Source organism: Caretta caretta, chromosome 18 (genome assembly GCF_965140235.1).
Source record: "Caretta caretta isolate rCarCar2 chromosome 18, rCarCar1.hap1, whole genome shotgun sequence".
Taxonomy (NCBI): domain Eukaryota; kingdom Metazoa; phylum Chordata; order Testudines; family Cheloniidae; genus Caretta; species Caretta caretta.
In genome coordinates, this window is record NC_134223.1 from 22,252,885 (window position 1) to 22,276,696 (window position 23,812).

Consider the following 23,812-nt stretch of genomic DNA (forward strand, 5'->3'; position numbering starts at 1 on the left):
CAGCTCCCCAGCCTGCCTTGTTCTCATTTGCAGCAGTGTCAGTGCCCAGACCAAGAACGGTGCCACTCCCCTCTACCTAGCCTGCCAGGAAGGCCACCTGGAAATCATCCAGTACTTGGTGAAGGACTGCGGGGCAGAGCCCCACGTGCGCGCCAACGACGGCATGACCCCGCTCCATGCGGCTGCTCAGATGGGCCACAACAGCGTCATCGTCTGGCTGGTGAGTCCTTCCTGTGCCAGGCCCCTGCAGCCACGGCCGCCTGGCAGGCGATCGCACCGAGGGCGGTCTGGGCATGGGGTGGGAGGGGCTTTGGGGGCGGGGTTGAGAACAGGAGCTTTGCCTTGGCGACGCCGGTGTAATTGCACATGGTGCCGGGGGGCGCTCAGCCCCGAGCTGGGTCACGTCCCCATTTCCAGGCCCGTGGAATTTGCACCCAGTGTCACAGGGCGCGCAGGGAGCTGAGGCTGCTACAGATTAAAGGGCCGTGCCCGCGGCCGTGCGGGAACTCGGAGCCGGGCACCGCCCAGACCCTGTCGAAGGGCTTGTCTGAGCGGCAGCTCGCTCTGGGCTCGCTTGAACTGGCCTTGACTCTGCGAGAGTACCAGGGTCAGCACAAGAACAGCTGACGGGGGGCTGGTTACCCCTGCTCCGAGCAACTTGCGCTGAGCCCGGGCTGCCGCTCCTGCACCGGGTGCCTGCCACGCAGCCTCTCGCGCTGGTTAAGGCTCACCTTGACGTTCTGGTGCAGGCGGGCCCCAGTCGCCCTGCCGGCGCGCCCCCCCGAGCTGCCGGGGACTCCAGGCTCCTGCTCCGTTGGCCCAGAGACGCCAGGCACTGCTGTCCGTCGGAAGGCCATGCTGCTGGGGTCCTGGCTGCTGCAGTGTCACTCCATGGACAGGGCTTGGCCCACGCTGCCTCTCTCCATTTTACAGATGAGCTTCACCAGCATCAGCCTGTCGGAGCAGGATGACGACGGGGCGACGGCCATGCACTTTGCTGCCAGCCGCGGCCACGCCAAAGTGCTGAGCTGGCTGCTTCTGCACGGGGGAGAGATCACCACCGACCAGTGGGGGGGGACGCCGCTGCACGACGCAGCTGAGAACGGAGAGCTGGAGGTCAGTGTGGTGCGGGTGAGGCACAGAGCGAAGCTGCTGCAGGCTTTGCCCTGGGGGGGGCTGAGCTGTGGGAGGAAATGGAGCTGCCTCGGGGCAGATCTGATTGTGACAAGAGTTGGTTCTGCACTGGGAAAGCTCCAGTCAATGAAAATATATCAGAGGGTGAGGGCAGTGATGGCATCCTGCCACGGCACCAGTCCACACTGAGACAACACCGCCCTGCCACAGCACCAGTCCACACTGAGACAATACCGCCCTGCCACGGCACCGTCCTGCCACGGCACCAGTCCACACTGAGACAACACCGCCCTGCCACGGCACCAGTCCACACTGAGACAACACCGCCCTGCCACAGCACCATCCTGCCACGGCACCAGTCCACACTGAGACAACACCGTCCTGCCACGGCACCAGTCCACATGGAGACAACACCGCCCTGCCACGGCACCGTCCTCCCATGGCACCTGTCCACACTGAGACAACACCGCCCTGCCACGGCACCGTCCTGCCACGGCACCAGTCCACACTGAGACAACACCACCCTGCCACGGCACCAGTCCACACTGAGACAACACCACCCTGCCACGGCACCGTCCTGCCACAGCACCAGTCCACACTGAGACAACACCGCCCTGCCACGGCACCGTCCTGCCACGGCACCAGTCCACACTGGCACAACATTGCCCTGCCACAGCACCAATCTGCCACGGTATCACCCTGCCACAGTATCTCCCTTCCATGGTACCACCCAGCTATAGCAGCCCAACACAGTATCAGCCTGCCATGGCACACCAGCACAATACCATCCTGTGTAAGACCCTGGCATGGCACTGTTCTGACGCACCATACGGAGTGGGGTCTGGCCTCACCCCCTCCCTGCCACCCCAGTCCGAGTGTGGCTCAGGTTCATCTTGGGTCAGGTGTGTAGCAGCCCCTCCCTCGAACTCTCCCCCAGCTGGATCGTGCCTGAGTGGGATCTGCCCCTGCCAAACCCTCCATCACGCCTTCCTTGTATCTCCTTCCAGTGCTGTCAGATCCTCGTGGTGAATGGTGTCAACTTGGGGCTCCGTGACCAGGATGGCTACACGGCCGCTGACCTCGCTGATTACAACGGGCATAGCCACTGCGCCAAGTACCTCCGTACCGTCGAGAACATGGTGCGGCCCCGCACGCTGCCAGCTCCCACCACGCGGCCCCTTTGCTCTGGCTCCCCCATTCAGAGAGGCGTCCCCCGGGGCGGGCACGAGGAAGAGTGTGGAGCAGAGAGGCAGGCAGAGGCTGGTGTAGGGACTGGGGCACACGAGTACCAGGAGGGGCATGGCTCTGGTTGCATTTTTATCTCACGTTTGCTAAGTTCAGACACAGGGGAGCGGACTTCAGAAACCGCTCAGGGCTGGACATTCAGTAGCAGCTGGGCCAAGTGCCTTCTCCTAGCACCAATAGGCTCTGCCTCTCCTGCCAGACCTCAATCAGTGTCCCAAACTCACCCGTAGAGCCCAGAGCCAGAGAGCGGGGGATGGCCGGAGCCCCCCAGCCAGTGCCAGCCATGTACCAGTGGAGCCACCTGCAGGCGCTGCCCCTCCCTCCAGAAGCAGGGCCCTTCCCGTACACAGACACGCCCACTCCCAGGTCCCGGGGCCCCCAGCCCACTGGAACCAGGGCCCCTGGCCTCCCTCCTTGCAGAGCCCACTGCCGCGTTGCTCATTGCTGGATTTTCCACCAGCCCATTGTGCTCAGCAGCAGCTGATTTGCTGGTGACTTGCCGGCTGCTGCCGGGCCCCTTTGTTGCCCGTTGTTGCTGCGGGGTGGGAGCACCACACCCCAGCTCCCGAGGGACGCTGTGCCCAGCCACGCTGCAGGAGCTGAGCAGTCGTGGTGTGTTTCCCGGCCCCAGCTCAGCTCTGCAGAGACTCCAAGGACGCCATTCCTGGAAACCAGTATTACTTAGGCTTGCTATTTACGAGGGCCAATGAGCGCCTGGCAGCTGGACGTTACCCTGAGCAGCGGGCATAACGGTTGCCCGGGGGCTCCCTGAGGACCTGTGGCACGTGTACTGGCCCCGTGGCGGGAGCCAGGCTGCTGCTGGTTATGAGCTTGTGCCCGGCTGCTCCGTGAGCCTGTGCCACAGCGGGTGAGCGGGCCGCCGAGGAGGAGCGTCCCCAAGCCACTGGGCAACCATTAGCCCAGGCAACGTAAGCTGGGTCTCTGGGTGCTGGGGAGGGAGGGGCAGGAGGATGGGGGCTCCTTGCTAGCTCTGCCCAGTCAGTGCAAGTGTTTCTGCAGCCGTGCCAGGTGCAGCACAGGGTGCCAGGCCGGCCCTCAGGGGGCGGGGCTCCTGTGCCCCCTCTCAGGGGATGGAAACTGCACCTTCTCTCAGGGCCTTTTGCAGCGAGACTGAGGAGAGGCTGGGCAGCTCTCACCTCCCCGCACGTTAACCCTTTGCTCACCAAAGTCCTGTCCGTTGGCACATCCTCTCAGTGACAAGGCGGAGCTCTCCAGACCCACAGGTGCTGTTCGTTCACAGGGCCAGGACCGTGCTCACTGCCTCCAGCTTCCCAGAGCAGGAAGGGTCTGTGGGTGTGGGGCCCTTGCTGGCAGGGGCAGCTGCCGCATTGCCAGAGCCCTGGCCGGTGCGGGATTCAGGGAGCAGGAGATTCCCCTGAGAGCATGGTGTCCTCCCACATCACCACGTGGCCTGAGGCGAGGGGCTGGGGTCGTGTGTGGCACCCTGCTGGCTCTCAGCGGGGACTGGAATCTTTGGGGGGAGGGTCTGGCTGATCTGCGAACTGCACCCCTGAAAAATCCACACCCTGGAGCGACACAGTTAAGCCATCGAGTCCCTGTTTAGACAGCGCTAGGGCGACAAGAATTCATCTGTCAGCTGTCTCGTGGAGGTGGATTAGCTGAGCCGGTGGGAACCTCTCCTCTGGGTGGAGGTGGGGACCATGCTGGACCCCTACAGTGGCGCAGCTCTGCCGTCATAGCCTTTCAAGTGTAGACAAGCCCTGAGACGCTCACTCCGCTTCTGCCGCGTCACTCATTCAGCGGGGCAGCGGTTACGGTCTCTAGTCGTTAACCCACGGCGACACGGACACCTCCTGCTGCACCACACGCTGGGCACCTCGCCAGCCCAGTGAAAGGCAGTTGGTATAAAACGTGGGGAGCAAAGCGCCCCCCGGGGGTTTCTCTCCACAGCTCTGGCACTTGTGTCTGACCCGCTCACTGCAGGGAGGCCAAGGAGGAGCTTCCATCCCTGCAAACACTTTGTATGCCCCTTCCCTGTTAGCAAAGAGAGATCAATCCAGTTCTGGTCAGTGAAGGGCCAGGAAGTTCATGCTTTGGGGTCTAGTCAGTCCCTGGGGTGCAGGCCCCACAGAGGGGGGAGCTAGGCACAGTGCGCAGGTTGCCGGGCTACTCACTGGAGGAAATTTTTCCTCTGTTTTGGAGAACAGAGGCCCTGGGCCTGTGGATGCTCATGTGCCTCCCCCCGGAGCAGGTGTGAGCAGCACCGGGGGTCTGGGACAGGCAGTTCATTGGATCCCCTCCAGGATGGCACATCACGGGCTCGTGGGGCTTGCCCTGATGGCTCCAGGCAAGTCCCATTTAGGCAGGTCCCCCAGAGTTCAGCAGCTCGGGTTGGTGGCTCTGGGGTTCAGCCCATCTCTAGTTACGAAGTGTGACTTGGAGCCAGCAGGCAGCAGATTTGCTGTCAGCTAATAAAACTTCTGGGCGTTACGAAAGCAAGGGCCTTTCCGGGCGCGTCTCTCTGCGTGGCCCCAGGCAGGATTCTGCTGATTCCAACCGGTGCCGCTCAGTTGCCGGTTCTCTCTGGAGCTGGGTGCTGAGGTCCCACCATTGGCACAAAGTGATGCTAGTGAATTCCTGGCCGCAGTGTTTGCCTGTGACTAACCCCTGCGTGTGCTTGGCCTGCAGAGCATGGAGCACAGAGTCCTGTCCCGAGACCCCTCGGCCGAGCTGGAGTTCAAACAGCCCGATTCCGGTATGTCTTCCCCCAACACAACCATGTCTGCGCAGCAGGCTCACTTCGACCTCGGCTCGCCAACCAGCACCCTCTCCAACTACGATTCCTGTAACTCAAGCCAATCCAGCACTGGGGACAAGAGGAGCAGCCAGCCCGCGGGTGAAGGCTCAAGTAAGTCCGGCCCCGCAACAGGCTCCTTCTGCTCTCGCAAAGCTACTGCTCAGAAGCATCTGGAGCACAGAGTCTGGCTGCAAAGAGAAAGCAGCGGGCAGGGCTGGGGGCCAGAGCTGGGCACTGCAAAGCCCCCCAGGCCCTGCTCACATCCAGGCCTCTGCCCCTCTAACGACAATGGCACAGCCCTCTGGGCGTGGGTCAGAAGAGGTGAGGCTGGATGTCTCCGAGGGTCTGCACTGTCTACGCTGCAGTTAGACACCCGCGGCTGGCCTGGGCCAGCCGCAGATGTTAGCTGTAGTGCAGACATCCCCCGAGGGACGGGTAATGTGGGTATTGGTGCTAGCTCTTCCCTCGGGAGCCTGCCCCCTGGGTCGACAGGCCCCGAGGCTGAACTGCTTATAGGGCCAGCGATGGTGAATAAGGAACGGCGGGAGCTGCTGTTCTAGAGAAATGTCTAACGCTGCGTGAGACTTGGCTGGCCATGTGGCTGGTGGTTCTGGGCTGTAGCTGATCAGGAGACAAGGATTTGCACAAGGTTTCCAGTAGCTGTAGTGACCTGCCTGGCATTGTCTCTCGTCTGCGATGCCCCAAGAAGTGCGAAAGCGCTGGCCCCTCGTTCATGCCACTCTCCCGATAGGGGGTGCCACAGGGCAGCCCCGAGCTCCTCAGGTACATCACAACAACCAGAGCGGGTGCGGGAGCGCTCCGGCTGAGGCGCACGGCGTGAACGGGCCAAGCTCTCTGGAAGATGGCGGCGGGGGGAGCGCGGGTGAGGAGTTGGTGAGAGTTGGGGCTGGCTGGACGTTGCAGTGCCCCGGCGGTTGGACTCCGATGCTGCCTCCTGCCAGCCGGGCCCCCCGCTCATTTTTGCCAAGAAATATGGTGCTGAATCTCAGTCAGTGTAACTCAGATGGCAACGAGAGCTGCTCCTGATACTGGTATGTGGAGAGACAGGGACCTGTCCTGCCGTTCTGAGCAGCTGGAGGCGTTTGCCAGAAGGAGGGACGAGGTGTCAGGGGTGGGAGGACGCTTGCTATCTCGGCACCATTGCCAGCACCGTGTCCAGTTCACTGCCTGTGTGCAGCCAGGTCTGCCATGCGGGAGCGCTCAGTGTTTTGCTGCGGCTGAAATACTCAGGGTGGGCACTGACTTCTTCACTGCCATCTGGTGGAATCGCCACGCCTGCATCGTGCCAGGCCCGTCAGCTCCACTCCCCCGGCCCAGGGCCAGGAATGTTAAACCACCTGAACGCAACCAGTGCTGGGGTGTTTCCAGCCACAGACTCCGGGCTCCATAAATGAAGCTGCTCTTGGGCTAAGTTCTGGGGTCAAAAGTCATTTGTGGCCAGCGCTTGGCACGCACGGAGTTTCCCAGTGGAATTTCTGCTGCTGTTACTGATTAATGCTTCAGTGCCCTGGGGGTGATCTGCACTTTGCAGATGCGGTCCCTGCCCGGAGGCGCACACACACTCCCCAGGTGGGCCAGGGTCCCGCACACGCACTCCCCGCTGCAGTGCTGACTAGGGAGAGGGGCCCCGGAGAAGCATAACACCAAACCATACGGGCAGGATCAGCTCCAGGTCAGATGAGACAGGACATGACAACAGTCAGGGGAGGGGTGGGATCAGCAAGGAGACTTAGGCTTCGCTTCTGCCAAGGGACGCCCAAAAGGACCCCATTAACGAGGGAGCCCGCCGCAGGACCAGGCAGTAGAGGGTCACAAGGCCAGGTGCCGCTGAATTCAGTCGAGCGCATCGACACGGCCCTGGAAGATATTAGCTCTCTCAGCGGCTTGCCCCACTGATGCTGTTTAAAGGCATGCTGCTCTTCACTCAGCTTGGCCAGGGCAGACAGACCCGCCATTCCCACAGCTGCCCCCCACCAGTCACTCTCTGACAGCCACAGTCCAACCAGTCGTGGGTCCCCGGTGCTAGCCCAGTGGCCCCTGCTGAGGGCCCTTGGCACTGGAGGGGAGCGTTTATTGTATTAAAAACCTGTTTTCAGGGCCTTTATTTAAAGCATCCCCTGGTTCCTATTACTTATCAAACGTGGGTTTGAGCCGCATTGTTTGTGTGATGGACAGAGGGTGCCAAGGGCTGTGAGTAGATGAACCATAGCCCCTCCATGTCTAACAGCCACAGCGGTGGCCTCTCTCTTCTCCCTTTGCAATTTGCAGGCACATCTGCCCTCTGACTTAGGCTGGACTTAGGAAACGCTCCCCAGACGTCTCTGCCTCCGGGGGAGCCACAGGCAGGGCTCAGGCCGTTTCTCCTTTCAAACCTTCCCAAAACGTCTGTCTCCTGCCTGCCCACTGGGTTCTGAGCCCAGAGGTTCTCTGCAGCACAGGGGCTCCCCAGCTTGGTTGAGTAGAGCTTGTTCCCCTGTTGGATTATTGAGACACCCCGCAGTGAGCGTGGGCCTGGGCCCCAGCCCTCTCTGGGTGGCGTTCAGCAGCCTGCCAACAGGGCCAGGGTAGCTGGTTCCGGTGCTGGAAATGGTGCCCAGTGGGTTGGTGTTGGGTGTTAGGAAACAAGACGAACAGGACAGGGCTGGCTCGGGACAGCACGTACTGGCCGAGGCCGGAAGCTGATCCCCTCTGTGCTGCCCCTCATGCGTGCAACATGACCCAGCAGCATAGGCCAGGCCAGGCCGGGGGCAGGCTCAGACCACCTCTTCGCTGTGCCGCGCGGGGCTGGGATGGGAGCACAGCTCTCTGCTCGCTGCAGGGACCCTCTGCAGCGCCCGGGATCTTTGCTCGCGGGCAGGGAGCCGTTCAGGACACTCTGTGATCCAAGGCCTCAGAGTCCCTGCCTGTGAGCCGGGGCTGCTGCCCGGAGTGCCGGGGCAAGAGCTGTAGCCATGGCTGCCAGGCAGGCGGAGCGGCTTGCGGGACAGAGCCCCAGTGTCCGGCTGCCGACGCTGACGTGGTTCGTCTCTCCTACAGGGGGACGCGAGACAACAATCACGGACATGCAGACGTACATGGACATGCTCAACCCCGAGATTCGGCCGAGGGATGGCAAAAGGGAGGGCGAGGCGCCCCCGCCACCTCCCCCGAGCTTTCCCCCTCCTCCCCCACCCCCCAACTCCAAGCTTCCACCGCCTCCTCCCGGCTACCCAGCGCCAGAGCCCCCCGAGGCCCAGCACACGGCGGAGATGTATGTGCAAGCGAAAAACAACCTGCGCCACGTGGAGAGCGAGGTGCTGAAAAAAGAGGTAATTCCCGTGATGCTGCAGGGTCCTGAGACGCCACTGGGACAGGGAGGCACTTCAAAGGCACCTTTCCCCGCTGGGGGGCCAGACATTTCCCCCCTGCCGCAGGTGCCATGGCCTCCCTGGGGTTGGTGTACCGTAGTGCTGGGTGCGCCCGGGAGGGCAGCAGGGCTCAGCTGTGCGAGTGGTGATGGTCCTAGTTCCACGCCAGGGCTGCGGGCAGAGCTCCAATGCTCTGTGGGCAAGCAAGGCCGCTGTGCGGCCCCCCCAGGTCAGTAAGCAGGCCCAGGAAGCGCGCCGTGGTGTGGCGGGAGGAGGGGGTGGTTGATTCAGGTCCTAGGACACATGGAGAAGATGCCCCTGTCCACTCCCCCCAGAGCCAAGGGTCCATCTGCCATCCGTAGCCCAGCTGCTTGGTCCGTCCCAAGGCTCAGACTCCCGGTGGGAGGCTCCTGGGCAGTCTGCTGGCAGGGGTGGGAAGGATGCTAGCCACCCTCCCACGCAGTGGCTAGTAAAGCCCAGAGGTGTTGACGGCTGCGGCCAACAGCCCCAAGGAGGGGAGGGGTTGACAGGTCTGACCAGGGCTGCTGGTGGTGACAAACGGCTCCCCTGTGCCAGGGCGCCCCAGAGCCGCGATCAATCCGTCGATGGCACGTTCACTGGCTCTTGGGTGGGGAGGTTAGGGTTAGTGCCGCTGTCCCTGCCAAGCCTTTTCTCTAGGCTGGGGCCAGCACAGGGCAGGGCAGCAGGGCGCAGGGTGCGGAACTGGGCACAGCAGCAGAGCGAGAGGCCAGCTTCTGCCCCGTGGCTCAGTCCTGGCTGCAATGTGGCCTGTCTGCTCCGCAGGGCAACTTACAGCTGGTAAAATTCTGCCTCTGATGCTGGAGCCTGGCCCTGGGCATTTGTCTGTTGTCTGCCCTCTGCCCTCAGGGGGCTGCCACACCCTCCGTCAGAGCCCCTGGGAAACAGCCTTCGCCCACAGCCACGGCTTGCCCCCTTCCCGTTCCACGTGCGGGGACGCTCTTCTACCAGAGTCACCTCTGCACGATGGATAAAGGGACGAGCTTCTGTCCCCTGCTGCGGGTGCTCCCAGGCCTTGCTGCTGTCGGGTCTGGGCCCTGGCGGGGGGCTTCCCAGACCCGTATTGCAGTCTGAGGGGTTTCTGCTCCTCAGAAGAATGTTTATTAGCCAGGGATAAAAGTGGCCTCTAAGTCCTGACCCGGTATTCCAGGGAGCAGGATGAGCCCCTCACTTCCCGGGACATGGCTGGCGCTTTCCCAGCCTGCCCTCAGTGCCTGGGTATCGTCAGGACTCCCAGCTGTGGGCGATTGCAGAGGTGAGCATGAGGAGTGCCTGTCTGATGGGAGGCCGGGAGCCTGGGAACCACAACAGTAGCTCTTTGTGCAATTCCTTGGCATCCGCACCTCTCCCACAGGCTGCGTTTGGAAACGTGATGGCCGAGTTTCTAATTTGCCTAATTGCGCAAGGGCTCGTCCAGGCTGGAAGGAGGCGATTACAGCTCAGAAGGCAGCAAAAAGCTTAACCTTGCCCTTTGTCCAGAGCCATGCCCCGACTGCGCCTGGCCCCCAGGGACAGCACCCCCCTTTGAAGAGTGCCGCACGGCCAGCCCTGGAGGCTGACGTCCTCTGCATCCCCACCAAATGGCTCTGGCAGCAGCTGGTCCTGGTCTGTGTCCCTGAGCCTCGGCCCCAAGGACCATTGTCAGGGTGCAGCAAGTTCAGTCTCCCTGCCTCCTGCCCCCATGCTCTTCGCTGGGATGAGGCATGGCTGTCGGCACAGGCATGAACACAGAGGGTGTGAATGTGGTGCCCTTTGGGACTTCACGGCCATGTGCCTGGTGCTGTCTGCCAGCACAGAACCCGGACGGCAGGGCCTCCCAGTCAGGCCTGCTCCAGGGCAGCAGGGGCCTCAGCACAGACACCCCTTGACACAGACATCCCTGGGCTCTGGGACCCACCTGTGACACATGAGACTGACTGGAATGAAGCTGCCTCTCTGGCCAGGCTGAGAGGGCTCTAGTTCTGGTGCACAGCCCCATGGCAGGCCCTGGGATGCCAGGCAAGGGCCTATCTGGCGGTGCTCTGGGCATGAGGGAGTAGCTGGCAGCGCTGTCTGGTCTCTGACATGAGTGAGCATTCATGCAAGAATCTAGTCCTGAACTAAGGAAAGAATCCTGCTGCAGAGCTGAGAAGCTACAACCAATGCTCAGGGCCTCGCTGGCTGCAATAGCATAGCACAGATGACGTTGCTAGAAAATAAATACACAAGTGTCCAGTTTCTCTGCAACACGACCCCCTGGCAGCTTAGTGCAGAAGCGACAGTTCAACGCTCAGAAGGCTCCGGGGCTCCTGAGAGCCAGCAGCAGCTTCCTGTTCCAGTTAGCTCGAGTCCTGGCCCGAGGACAGGAGCGTTTCCTCTGGAGAGCCCTGGCAGGAGCAGGCTCTGGGTTGCTGGACATTAGACTGAAAGCCAGCACCTACCAGCCCCAGGAATGGCAGGTGTAATGGCACTCCGACAGCCTCACAGGCTCCTCTTGGGTGTGGGGACTGTGGGGCTGGCAGTGAGAGGCACGCGTTTAACTGGCAGTGCGTTAGCAGGGGACTTCTCGTGCCTGTTTCTGTTGGCTGGGCCCTGCGGGGTGGATGGGCAGCCTGGGTGGGTGGGAAACACCCCAGAAGGCACAAGCCAAAGCTGGACCACAGTCTGGAAAGCTGTGATCCCCCACCTCCTGGGTGATTGAGGACCCCCTATCCCTGCTCACCCTCCCTGTACAGGGGACACCCTTGTTTCCCGCAGACTCAGTGCTATTTGAGCAGCAGGTGCTGTGACAGTTCCTAGCCACACCGCCTCCTGGACGTGCCGCTATCCTCAGGCCATCGCGCCTGGGGGCACAGCTGTTTGGAGGCTGCCCAAGGCAGCGGATGTTCCAGCAAGCAGAGCAGAGCTGACATGCCAATGTGTTCTGAAATGAGCCCAATGGCCATGGGCGAGCCCAAGACCCTGCTTCCCTCGAACCGAACCCCGGTCTGGAGCTCCAGCTGCTATCGATGGGTCTTACCCTGATTGCAGACACTGGCCTGGGGCTAGCCCCAGTCCTGCAGACTGAGTCAGGGTAGGGCCGAATTTGGACAACCGGCCCTAGGTGGGTGTCCGGTGCAAGGGGAGTAGCAAATGGCCAGAAGTGGCCCCTGCACCACACTGTCCCTTTCACACACACAAATCCCCCCAGAGCCAGACAGCTCCTGTAACAGCTGAGCTGGAGCGCCCCCACGTGAGTCTCTAGCCCTTTACCCAGCTTTCCCATGGACCGGTGCCCCCTGAGGAGAGCCCACCCCAGGCGGATGTGCCGCTCCCGGGGGGAACATCCAACCAGGGAAATTGCCCTCCTGCATGGAGTATCAGTTGGTTGGAAATGTATCCCCTCCGAGGAAGCTTTAATGATGCCTCCCCTGCATGCTCCCTCCATGTCCAATGTCTGACTTAGCCCAGATAATGATCCCTGCAGCTGGAGGCTCATTAACTATTGAACACACAGCCCAGAGAAAAGAGAGCCCAGCAGCTGAGCCAGCCGGCAGAGAACGAAAAAGCCACTTGACAATGAAATAGACAAATAAGAAGAATAGGGCAAAAATGCCCAGGGCTGTAAGGTGAGACACAAACGCTGCAGGGCAGGAACCGCACGCCACTTCCAGGCATGGGGCACGTCTTCCCAGTGCGGGGAGAGCTGCCCAGGCTGTCTCCCTCCCAGCCGATGCTGCCCTCTCCCCTCTGCCGCACGCCGCCATCTGCAAGACTAGTGCCCACAGTGGCTTGGGCAGTTTTATTTTTTAATCTAGTAAAGAATCACTTTGAGTCCCTGGTGCCACTGGGCCTTATTGTACATTTGCAAAGTACATTTGCATGTGCCACGGAGGGCTCGTGTGAGCCGTTATGGATGAGGGAGATTCCGGAGCCACAGCAGTCGGGAGAGGTGCTAACCTCTGTGTGCTTCACCTTCTTCCATTGTTCATTCCTGGGGTGCATGGGGGACGGGATCCCTGCCCAGGAAATGGCCACTCGCGTCCCGGCCCCGTTACGCCGCCTCATGCAGCAGACGACACGTCTGAAATCCTTGGGACTAAATGGCTATTGCAGCGTGCACATCAGCCGGCTGGCATGCCACGTTCTCGGCTATTGGAGCCGGCGTCCGGCATGGCCTGGGGCTGAGAGGCCTTTCATGCAGCGTGCACATCAGCCGGCTGGCATGCCACGTTCTCGGCTATTGGAGCCGGCGTCCGGCATGGCCTGGGGCTGAGAGGCCTTTCATGCAGCGTGCACATCAGCCGGCTGGCATGCCACGTTCTCGGCTATTGGAGCCGGCGTCCGGCATGGCCTGGGGCTGAGAGGCCTTTCATGCAGGTGCCGGTAGCAGAGGCAGTTCAGCCCTTCCGTTGAGACTCGTGTGATCCACGGCTCCCCGCTCCCAAGGGTGTCCGTGATGGGGACCAGCCTGAGGGGTTCTGCCTTTCCTCGCGCCCCTGCCTGGCAGCTGCGACCAAACAGGATGGGAACCTCGTGCTGCCCCTGCGATGTGCTGCAGTCACAGCAATCTGTCCTGGGCCTGCTGGTGTCTTGCTCGCTCGATTGGGCTGAGAATCGCCGCAATGCTGGCCCACGCTCCACTCCGGCTGGCAGAGCAGGCATCGGGGCCAGTGACGGCGCTACGCTCCCTGCGGGGCTGGGCTTGTAAAATGTATCCTGCTGCGGGGCATAAGGGGCAGATCCCTCTATACTTGGGGGCCGAGGCGGGGGGTGAAACCCCAGTCAGGGTATAAGGGGCAGAGCTTGGAGGCTGGGGGTGAAGCCGCGCAGGGAGACCCAGCTGCCCTCTCCGGGAGAGAGATGGCATGAGGAGATGGCACTCTCGCCCTCGCCCCCTTTCTACTTCCAGGCCCGCTCCAGTAACTGGCCACCCAGGTTACAAGCCACCAGCTCCCCTTCCGGACGGGGGACCAGGTCTGATGTAGCTGAATGCCCCTGCCGCTCCCAGCAGAGAGTGCACGTTCTGGCCCGACTCCTGCGCTGGTCCAGGGCCTTTCTCCTCTAGCACTGGCTCCAGTCTGGCCCCATGAGCCCGATGCCCATGTGCATTCCCCTATGGCAGTCACGGGGGCATGTCTGGGCAGGGAGGCGTGTCCTGGTTACAGCTCCCATGCTCAGAATTTCCTTTATGGTGATGGACTTCTTGCTGGGTTTGCTTTTTGCCGTGGGGCTGGGGTGGGGACAACGTGCTAGCAGGATACTGGTGTGTTGGGGGGGCAGACGTACACCCAAGTGCAGTTTGCTTCTGTTGCTCTGAGCCACGTTACGCTGTGATCAGCACCAGCTTTTGTCATTTGTTAAGCCTTGTGGTGCCGCAGATACTCCTCTGGGAACCCCAGCTGTATCCTTCTAGGCTGCATCTGGCTTATCTCCTGCCACAGGGGACAGTGACCCCAGCCCAGCAGCCAGAGCTCACAAACACCCAGTGGCTCCCATTGTTCTTGGTGGGAGAGGGGTTCTCCTTTGTTCTGAATGAGAGAGGGGTTCTCTCAATGGGAGAGGGGTTCTCCATTGTTCTCCACTGAATGCTCACCATTTTGGAAAGTGAGGTCATTGAATGATAGATTCTTAGATTCCAAGGCCAGGAGGGGCCATTGTGATCCTCTGGTTTACTCTCATGCATACACTCCTGCCCCCAGACACCAGATCCTTTGCCCTAGCCCACCTGTGTACCAGCACCCCTCCTTCCATCACCATCAACTACTGGACCCACAATAACCTGTAAAGCTATATCTAAATAGATGTTTTGTGGCCAACTGAAGCTAGTTAAAGTGGGTGATTACAAAGTGGCAGAGTCTGCAGGGACTAGCGTGCAGGGTGCAGGATATTTTTCTCCACTTCCCATGCTGTGTTACTATCAGCTCCCCAGAGCTGTTCTCATTGTCTCTTGGGCAGCACAACCATAAGAGGCGGGTATTAGTCTAGCTGCTTTGAGATTAGCAAAGTCAATAAATACTCAGCTCGCCTGTGCACGGCGAATGCCTGTACTGCTGCCCAGTGGCTTAGCACCATTGTATTTCCTAGCGCACCCTCCATTCATGGGGTCACAAAGGCTCCCAGAGAAGCAAGGGTCGGAGGGGAGCCTCACACAGCGGAAGTGTCTGGCTCAGTGGGCGAGGGAGTCCCCGCTGCTTGCCTAGCAGCGTGGAGAGCAGCAGCGAGGGTGCGTCAGGGCGGCTACGCCAAGCGAGGTTTGACGGGCATGGAGCGGGTGGAGAGTAGTGTCATGCAGGCCTGTTTGCTGCCTTGGGGGAACAGACTGGGCTTCTCGCAGGATTCTGAGTTATTGGTATTACCGTAGTGTGTCGGAGTCCCAGCCACGGGCCATTGCCCAGGCACTGAACAGAAAGCTGGGCCCTGCCCCTGCCCCAGAGAGCTGACAGCTGGCTAGAGCAGAGAGCCAGCATTCCCTACCCGGCCTGCCCCCTGCTCCCAGCCGCCCAACGGGACCCAGGCCTTTAGCACGCAGACGGCAGGGGCTGCTCCACTGGGTCATTCGCAGACTCCTTGGGCAGGGCCTGTTTTGTCTGTGTGCGCATGTTAGCACCCAGCAATGCAGGGCCCCGATTCCCAGTCCAGGCCGCAGGCGCTGCTGCAGCGCAGACGATAAATACTGCATTGGAGCCCGGGCTGTTCTGTGTGAGGAACCCGCGAGCCCCGCCGCTGTGGCGCCCCACACATGCTCCCGGGGGCTGGGCCAAGCGCCCAGTGCGGAGAGGGGAGCGTGGCAGGCAGGGGCTGGGCCCAATGTAATGCTAGCCATGCCTGTCGCAGTGCTGCTGAGAGATGCCTGCCAGAGATGTGTCTGCACTTCGGGCCAGTGGGAGGGTGCCAGGGTAATGCGAGCTGGGTAGCGAGACGGTCAAACTGGAAAGAGCAGCATGGGGAGCCGGCAATTACCCACCCTGCAGAACGGGGGTTCAGAGCTCAGGGAAACGGGGCGCTGGCCCCCTCTGGAATAACAGAGCCCGGGGGCATCTCCCGCAAGGAGCACCAAGGTGCAGACATAATGGACGGACCCTGTCCAGGCTGGGACCAGCGGGAGTGTGGGCAGGGCCTGCCCTTACCCAGGGGGCTGAGTGAGGGGCGAGGGGGGAGCGGCTGGCAGAGTCCGAGCCAGGGTCTCTGGTGCTGATGGGCAGAGACAACAGGTGAGCAGCCCCCCACCCCCCAATTCCTCCTGCCTCTGCAGTCAGTGGGAACCCAGCTGTGGCATCGCCAGGGCTGCAGGAGCCGTCCTGCAACGAGCCAGCAAAGCCCCTGCAGCGTTAGCCAAAGGGGGCCAAGTGCCCTGCAAAGCCGCAGGGCTCAGCCACCTGGCGTGGGGACCATCACACTGCACTTAGCGAGGGACACAGGCCTGGGCGGGATCTCCCGGGTGACAGAGTCCAGCCCCTGTTGTCACAGGCAGCCCCGTCATCTAACCCCCTTCACAAACATGGCCAGCTCATTAGGGCCCCCGCTCCTGCCATTGGGAGGCTGATCCCACCCCTCACCCCTCTGACGGTTACAAACATTCTCATTTCCAGCTACATTTATTCCTGGCCCGTTCAGTCCCTTTGTCAAACCCCTCCGAAAGCAGAAGCCTCCTTAAGCCCCCCACCCTGCCCGTAGCGAGCATCTCTTCAACAAAGCCCGCACAGACAGGAGGGGCTTGACCAAACCGTGCACCGCTTCAGAGCTGGCCACGTTCGCGCCAGCTGGCCTGTGCTGGGGGCTCTGTGTGCCCGGAGGAAATTCACTGGCAGCAATGCAGCCATGCCATGCCACGCCAGCCCCCATCGGCACGTTGATTTAATTGGGGATTGGTCCTGCTTTGAGCCGGGGGTGGGACTAGATGACCTCCTGAGGTCCCTTCCAACCCTGATATTCTGTGAAAGCAGGGCAGACATGGCGCAGCTGAGGTTAGCGTTTGACCCACACAACAGCTGCACTCGTGTCATGATCCCACTGCCCCTTTCCAGGATGCGGACTGGGCCTGCCTTAGGTTGGGATGTCCTCAGGTCCGGGGCCGCCCCTTGCATGTGTGCGGAGGGCACAGAGATTGTGGGTGTTTCACAGACAAGGCCAGTGGCATCTCCTGGGGCTCGGGGCTCGCATTGACCACCCCAATGGTCCCGGGGGGCAAGCCTGGGGTGGGCCAGAACCACATTAAAGATACAGAGGGCAGGGATGCTGTGTGCAGAGCAGGTTTTTGAGATGCCCATTTTAAGGTTAATCTTTAGTTAAAGTTTTGTGAAGAGAAATGGGAGCTGCTGCCCCATGATTGGCTAGTGACTCTCAAGTGATGTCACTGCCAGGTGAGCCGATAGGTGTGGGCAATTCATTCGAGAGCTGCTGTAACCGGAGAGGCTGGCTCAGATATCAGCAGGTGTGCTGAGGCCAGGTATCGGGTGGCACTTTTGTTTCAGGCTGGCAGGTTCAGTGGGTCTTAGCCTCACTAGGCGCAGGTAAGAAGGGCTTTTACTTTACCCTACAGACATTGCCTGGGGGTGGAGGGTCTTTGCTGGGCTCTTTCCCTCTGCTTTGCACTCCCACGGACGCCCTGGTCCTTCACCCTGCAGCGCTGGGTCAGGGAGCGTTTGGTGCCCTGCTACAGACTGGGGCTGGGTTCTGCAGGATGGGCCCTGAACACAGCCAGGGCACTTCTGCAGGTGGTGGGTTGCATGGGACAGTGCTGGAGTGTGCTTATGTTGTTGCAATGACAGTGGCTAGTTGTGGAGGGAGCAGAGTGGGACTGGAGGAGGAGGACTTGGGGGGGTCTCCTGTTAGCACCACAACTGTGCAGCTCATGAGGGGGGATGCTGGTGTCTCAGTAAGGGACTCCTGGGACACTTTCCCCCCTTGTCTGTGACCCACCCCGTATGCCCCTGAGGAGGCAGGACTGAGGAGCCATCCCAGTCATCCCTGCAGGTATGGGGCTGATCCTACGGGGCTATCAACAATGACATGAATTCATGCCTGGCTGGCCTCTGTGTGCAGTGCCCAGCGAGACGGGAGGTAGGAGCTTCAGGCGCAAAGGGCTGTCCAGTGATGCAGGTGGCCCCTGTCTGTCTGTCTGTCCTCGTGGCCCCTTTCCTCTGGGGAGGACGCGTGGGCTTTGTGGCTGGCACCAGAGTGTTTAGCATGTTTGATTCTCTCCTTCCGTTTCCATCACCTGCACTGTTGAGCCGATGCATCCTCCATGGTTTTCTCCATGCCCCCCTGATATCGGTACGCAGAGTAACACGGGGGCGTCTGTCAGGGAGGAAGGGAGCACTGAGCTCACATGCTGTCCGGCCAGCTGGACCCTTGTCCCCCACACATCTCTTATCTCTGTGGGAAGCAAAGCTCTGTGCGGCTCGCATGAGGGTCGGTAGGGCTGCAGCAAGGGCCTTGGCTAGCAGGGCTCCTGCAGCACATCAGGCAATCAGATCTCTGTTCATCTGTGAGCCCTCTAGCTCACCAGTGCCCAGCCGGGCCACGGTACTGGAACATGCTGCCGCCCCGTTAGCATTTCTTTACTAGTGGTTTCCATCCTCCCCGGTCATTTATATTTTGGGAACAAAAAGCGAGAGATCTCCTCAATGCAGCCACCAGCCTGCTTGTTTGCAACACCCAGAGCGCAGGAGGCTGGCAAGAGTTGCCATCTTTAGCAGTTGCCCTCTTCGCTTTGCATCAGCTGCTGGCCAGAGCTGAGGCCTGCAGCAGCAGTGGATAGCGAGGCAGTCAAGGAAGCGTCTTTTCTTCACTCACAGAGCAGGACTTCAGAGCCAGTTGCCACTAGCCACCAAAATCTCTGGGTCCGTTTGGAGAACACAGCCCCTTGGCATTTGAGTGTCCACGCTGTGCATTCGCCAAGGTGTCATTGGATCTGTATTTCCTTGCTAAGGGCCACATTCTGACCTTAAAAAGAACAGGAGGACTTGTGGCACCTTAGAGACTAACCAATTTATTTGAGCATAAGCTTTCGTGGGCTACAGCTCACTTCGTGCTCAAATAAATTGGTTAGTCTCTAAGGTGCCACAAGTCCTCCTCTTCTTTTTGCGGATACAGACTAACACGGCTGCTACTCTGAACCCTGTCGTTCTGACCTCAGTTGCATTATTCTGGATTGTGATTGATTTAACTGAGAGCAGAATTTGGCTTTGAGTCCAAAGGAGACTGTGTGAGCAGCACGTAGGCAATTACCAATGCAGATTGGTCTGTTTAACGTTCCAGTCATACAAATCATGGCCATGCAAAATCGTATGCAAGGGGGAAGAGAGATGAATGCAAATAGCCTGGCCTCTGGAACAAAAAAGCTTGTGAGCTGGAGTCAGGGACTCTGAGATTCTCTAGCAAAGATGCAAGCAGCAGTTCTCAGCTGTGCTGTGTGTGCGAGCCCCAAGGCAGCAGTCTCTTCGGGCTGCCCCTGTCTGGTTGCAGGAAGGCTCACACTTGGGCAAGGGGAGACTCTTTGTGCCCCAGTGGCTTAGCACAAGGCCCCTACTGTGTTCCCAGCTCACTGGCTCCACAGGGGCAGAGATCTAGGTCTGGTATGTATCTGTCCCCCCTCGTCATCACTAATGTATTTACCCCACCACATCGGTGTGCAGCAGAGCAGGGCTAGCGAGCCCATTCCACAGAGGGGGAACAAGACACAGCCAGACTCACCCATGGAGTCTATGGCAGAGTGGTAACTTGAACCCTTGTCTCCTGAGTCCCTGCCTGGTGCCCTAACCATTGGGCAGTTCTTCCCAAGAGCACATCAAACCTGGCCTGGGGCAGCTCTCTTGTAGCAATGCAGGCCAGCTCCCCAAGGGCTCAAGGCCAGCCTCCAATTGCAGGTGCTTACAGCATCGTCCTGTGTCCCTGCAGTGTGATCACGGCATCCTCCCTACCCCGGCTTGAGGCTGTCCCGCAGAGAGCTGTCCCCGGCTCAGCACTCTGCCCCCTCGCCCAGCAGAACTGCCTGGTAACTGTCCCTGTAGCCATGCGCATGAGGAAGCACGCTCTGGAGAGTAATGAACCCTGGCTCAGGCTCCAATAGCCTCTGGAAAACAGCTAGTGCTGTTTCCAAGGATCTTTGTGCTATTACCTGCCTCATAAAAAAATCCAGGCCACTCGGCTGTTCTGCGCACAAAGCCCTTGAGATCTGCACCAAGGCGATTTAAAGCTGCTGCTCCCAGCCCCATTATGTAAGAACATGGCCACTGAAAGCAAAGTTTGGGGCTGTGGGAAGCGCCCGGCTCCGCTGGTTTTGCAAAGGGATAAGCTGCCCCAGCTAATCCGCAGGGGCTGGGATTGAGTGCTGTGGCTCCTAAACTCTCCCCAAAAGGGGTTACGAAAACAAAGATTCTACCAGGTTCTTAGTGCTGCGTGCAGGGCAGGTCTCAGGGCCCTCTGTGGCTTTATGGAATTGCATTCCCCTGCTCTCACCTCAGCAGCTAGACGCTAGAGAGATGAGCACACCAGGAAAACCTAAAACAGTCAATGAGATTTTTCAGTTCACTAGAAAATTACCCATGATGTCTCCTGCTCTGGGACCTAAACCTGCCACCGTCACAGAACGGATGGGGTATCTAATGCTGATAAATGTGGCATTTGGCTCAGCGTTCTGAATCCCAGCTCCGCACATGGAGTATCGGCCGGGCTGCGTTCAGCTACTTTGTTATTTATCGCACGAGAGGCACAGAGGAGCTCTGGGAGATATTAATGCAAACTACATTGCTGGCTGTGTGCTGGAAATGGAAATGATTAAACAACTGAAGAGCAGCTCAGAACCGGGTTATTTCTCCAGGTGTTCATCTCTCAGTGAGTGGCACTGGAGCGGTCAATGGACAATGGCCAGAGTGCCTTTTTGTTCGGTGTCTGTAAAGCGCCCAGCACATTGGGTCCAGAGCAATAACTGGGGCTCCTAGACCCTCCAATGATCCCAAGACATAGAATAGCCCTGGTGGCATTCACCAGCGCGCGGGGTGCAGTGCTACGAGGTGTGCCATGGAGCAAATGATGCCTCTGTGGAGGAGGGTCTGGCCTCAGTTTCCCTGCATGACCCGGGGCAAGTCACATTGTGTCTCTGGACCCCAGTTCCCACCCGTGCCGGGTGAAGCTGCTCCTTCCTCCCCACCCTTGTCTATTTCAAGGCAGGGACAGTCTCCCACTCCATGTATTGACAGCACCCAGCAAATGGGGCCCTGCTCTCATCAGGGGCCTCCCCATCCCTCCCGTGCAAACGCTGCTACCCCTTGTTGCTTGCAGTTATCGACACACAACAGCAGCCTGGAAGGCCTCCGGCGGGTCGACTCCAGCAGGAAATCTCGGAACTTCAGCAAGCAGCCCAGCACTGGGGATTACTACAAACACCTCGACAACAGTGTGGGGGAGCAGCCTGGCAGCTGGAAGATGGCACACAGCGAGGAGGTGAGCCGCTAGGGCCGTTGCTCCCACCATCCACCCTTCAGCTGCTTTTCTCTGGGGCCCCCAACCCTCAGGGCATCGAGCCTGAACTCCTGAGTGAGCTCCCGGCATCTGAGCGGGTCTGACTGGGCAGGGCAGGCCGCCAGGCAGATCCTGTTCGTACAGACATGGACCTGCCTGGCTCAGGGGCTGGGAAGCACAGACTCCCCCTCTCGGGGACCCGTCCAAACCCCAGTGCTGGTGACTCTCCAGGGCTTGTATGAAATGAATTGGGGGGTGAGGGGGGGGGCTCAGCCCAGTTCCCACTGCACAGATGGCCGCATCGCAAAGCCCACCACCGCAGCTGGCATGAACTGGCCATCTCGCCAGCAGCCTCAGCCGGGGCCCAGAGCTGCCTGGGGCCCAGCCCCTGCTGCGTTGCCCCAGAGCAGCGTGTGGGGAAGCTGCCTGCTGGCCCTGCTCTGGGGGGTGGGCTTTGGCCTCCATTGCCAGCTCTTCCCAGCAAGGGGACTCATCACAGCCCCAGCTGGGAGGCCCTCAGGCCCTGCCACAGGCAGCAGCTGGCAGGGTGACAGCGGGAGGGAGTGTTTAGCATCGCCTGACAGTCGCACTTGCTGGACCTTTCTTTGGCTGTTTTCAATGGATTTATTTGTTGGTTTGTTTAAGGCGTCTCTTCTTTCCAACGACGACAACGTGCACAATGGGAGTGCAGCTGAGAACAAGCCCTCTGGGGAGATGACGCCCCCGCCCCCTCCCCCTCCTCCTCCTCCTCCTCTTCCTGAGAACATCTGTCCTCCACCCCCACCCCCTCCACTGCCAACGGAGACTCAGGTGCCCTCTTTCAGCCAGCGCCGCTCGTCTTCTTCCACTGGAAGTAAGTTGCAGAGCTCTCTGCCGCACATTCGGGGCCTCCTCTGGCTGGTTTGACACCCTGGGCTCTGATCTGTGGGCTGGTAATGCAGCTTCCTGCCAAACGAGGGAGGAACCCAGGGTTGTCAAGTAAAATTGCTGGTTTGTTTTCAGAATTCCCCCCGCCCCAAGGGCTTCAAGAGCGATGTAAAATGAGTGGGAACAGGTAAGCTCATCAGAGCACACCCTGCAAGAGGCTTTAGCTCTGGCAGTCTGGGTGCGGCACCGTATGTGGGGCTGTTCTTTCGGACACACGCTAGTCCCTGTCTCTAGGAGCTGTCCCTCCGTGTGCAGAGATAACACACTGAGCGAGGGGGGAGGCAAAGGCTAACATACATAAGATTATGCAGGTGCTCTGCTGTACATGGTCCCTGCTATTTCTCTGCGGGGCACATGGGGACACCCGGCCAGCTTGCAGCCTCGCCCAAGCAGGTTTATGATTGTGGCACAAGGATGTTTGGGATTTTTCGTGCATGGAGGGGGACAGGTGGGCGCTGGGATCAGTAAAGAGAGACACCGAGTCAGCTGACATACCTCCCAACCAGCCTTACTGTAGCTGCCATTTACCCTCAGAGGCTTGAGACTAGCAACAAGCCATGGTTAGCTCTGTCGCATACAGACAAGGGAGGAGGTGAGTCCCTGCTGCCAAGAGCTTCCGTTCTAAGTAGGCACAGGACACGTTGCGGTTCACGTCCTGGTTCCTTTGCCTCTGTGAATTGGTGCCTAACCTTTGTCACCTGAACTAGCCGGAGGGCGAGCGGAGGGTACCGCTGCAAAGTGTCAGAGAAAAAGGGACGTGTCATTAACACTCAGGATGCTACACTTTGATCTTTCTAAGTGGTTTGTCTGAGTGACGCCAATTTCAGGCAAACCCAGCCCTGCAGCCCCCTTGGAGCTGGGCCCCATGGCAGCCAAGTAGGAGCTTCCTCTGTGCAACACACCTCATAAACAGTCTCCAGTTATTTGTTCCTGACCCTGCTTCCCTTCTGGAGCAGCTGCCAGGGTTTGGGTTTTCTCTCGGCACTGGGGGCCCTGCTGGGGAGCTCTCCCTGTGCCCCGAGGATGGCACAGCTGGAGATGGGCTGGCACATGCATACCGCAGCAGGGAGCCGGAGGCAGTGGGGTGTTCAGACTGAGCAGGCGGTATTGCTGACCTACTCTACCAGGCCAGTTGGCTCCTGTCCCCACTGGGCACTGTGGCTCTGGCTGCCACATACAGCACTTCAGGTGATGCGGGGTCTGTCTCTGAGTGGCCCGCGGGGGTTGGGATGTGGGAGCTCTTGGTAAAGACAGCGCTGACCCCTGGGGAGCGACACTCTCAGATCCTCACATGCCTCAGCATTCCCTCAGCGGATCGCCGGTGCCAGTGACCGGGGAGCCATTAGGTCTGTCCGCCCAGCCCATGGCAGGGGGTCCCCAGCCCAGCTCCCAGAGTGGGGCTCACGCTGGCCCGCTGACAATAGCGGTATAGACAGCGCTTTGAAGGTGCAGCTCAGACCCCAAAGCCTAGCGAGGGGGATGGGCATCCGAGCCCAAGCTACAGTCCAAACCGCATCTCGAAGCAAGCACTAGCCGGAGCCCAGACCGGCCTGATGAGGAGCTGCCGTGGCTGCCGGGCAGTGCAGAACGGCACCCTGTAGCCTAAGGCTTTATTCTGCAGCTGCCACTGGAGAAGCTGCACTTGGATCCTTCCCTTTGTACCCTCCTCTGGGAGCCTGGATGCGTCTGGAATGGGACCGCGCTCCTGCCACAGGGAGCCCTCGGGGACTGTTCCCAGAGCCCGGCTGAGCGAGCAGAGGGGCCCTGGGAAGCCGCTCTGCTGGGGGTCCCCAAACTCAGCTAGGGTTAGAAGAGGCAGCCTGGAGCTGCCTGCTCCCTAGCAGGGGATGCACCCGCCAGCCTGGAGGAGAGCAGGCCCCCAGAGAAAAAGGCAAGT

The 23,812-nt window shown here is 60.1% G+C and overlaps 1 protein-coding gene across 1 annotated transcript in view; it reads left to right on the top strand.

Moving 5' to 3' along the window:
- Positions 1-23,812, top strand: part of ESPN (espin) — a 77,605-nt gene that overhangs the window by 28,165 nt on the left and 25,628 nt on the right. Inside the window, exons 3-9 of the mRNA XM_048825235.2 lie at positions 34-220; positions 934-1,116; positions 2,142-2,273; positions 5,050-5,269; positions 8,216-8,487; positions 20,809-20,970; positions 21,634-21,841. Coding sequence (XP_048681192.1) covers positions 34-220; positions 934-1,116; positions 2,142-2,273; positions 5,050-5,269; positions 8,216-8,487; positions 20,809-20,970; positions 21,634-21,841 — 1,364 coding nt within the window. The remainder of the gene's footprint in view (positions 1-33; positions 221-933; positions 1,117-2,141; positions 2,274-5,049; positions 5,270-8,215; positions 8,488-20,808; positions 20,971-21,633; positions 21,842-23,812) is intronic.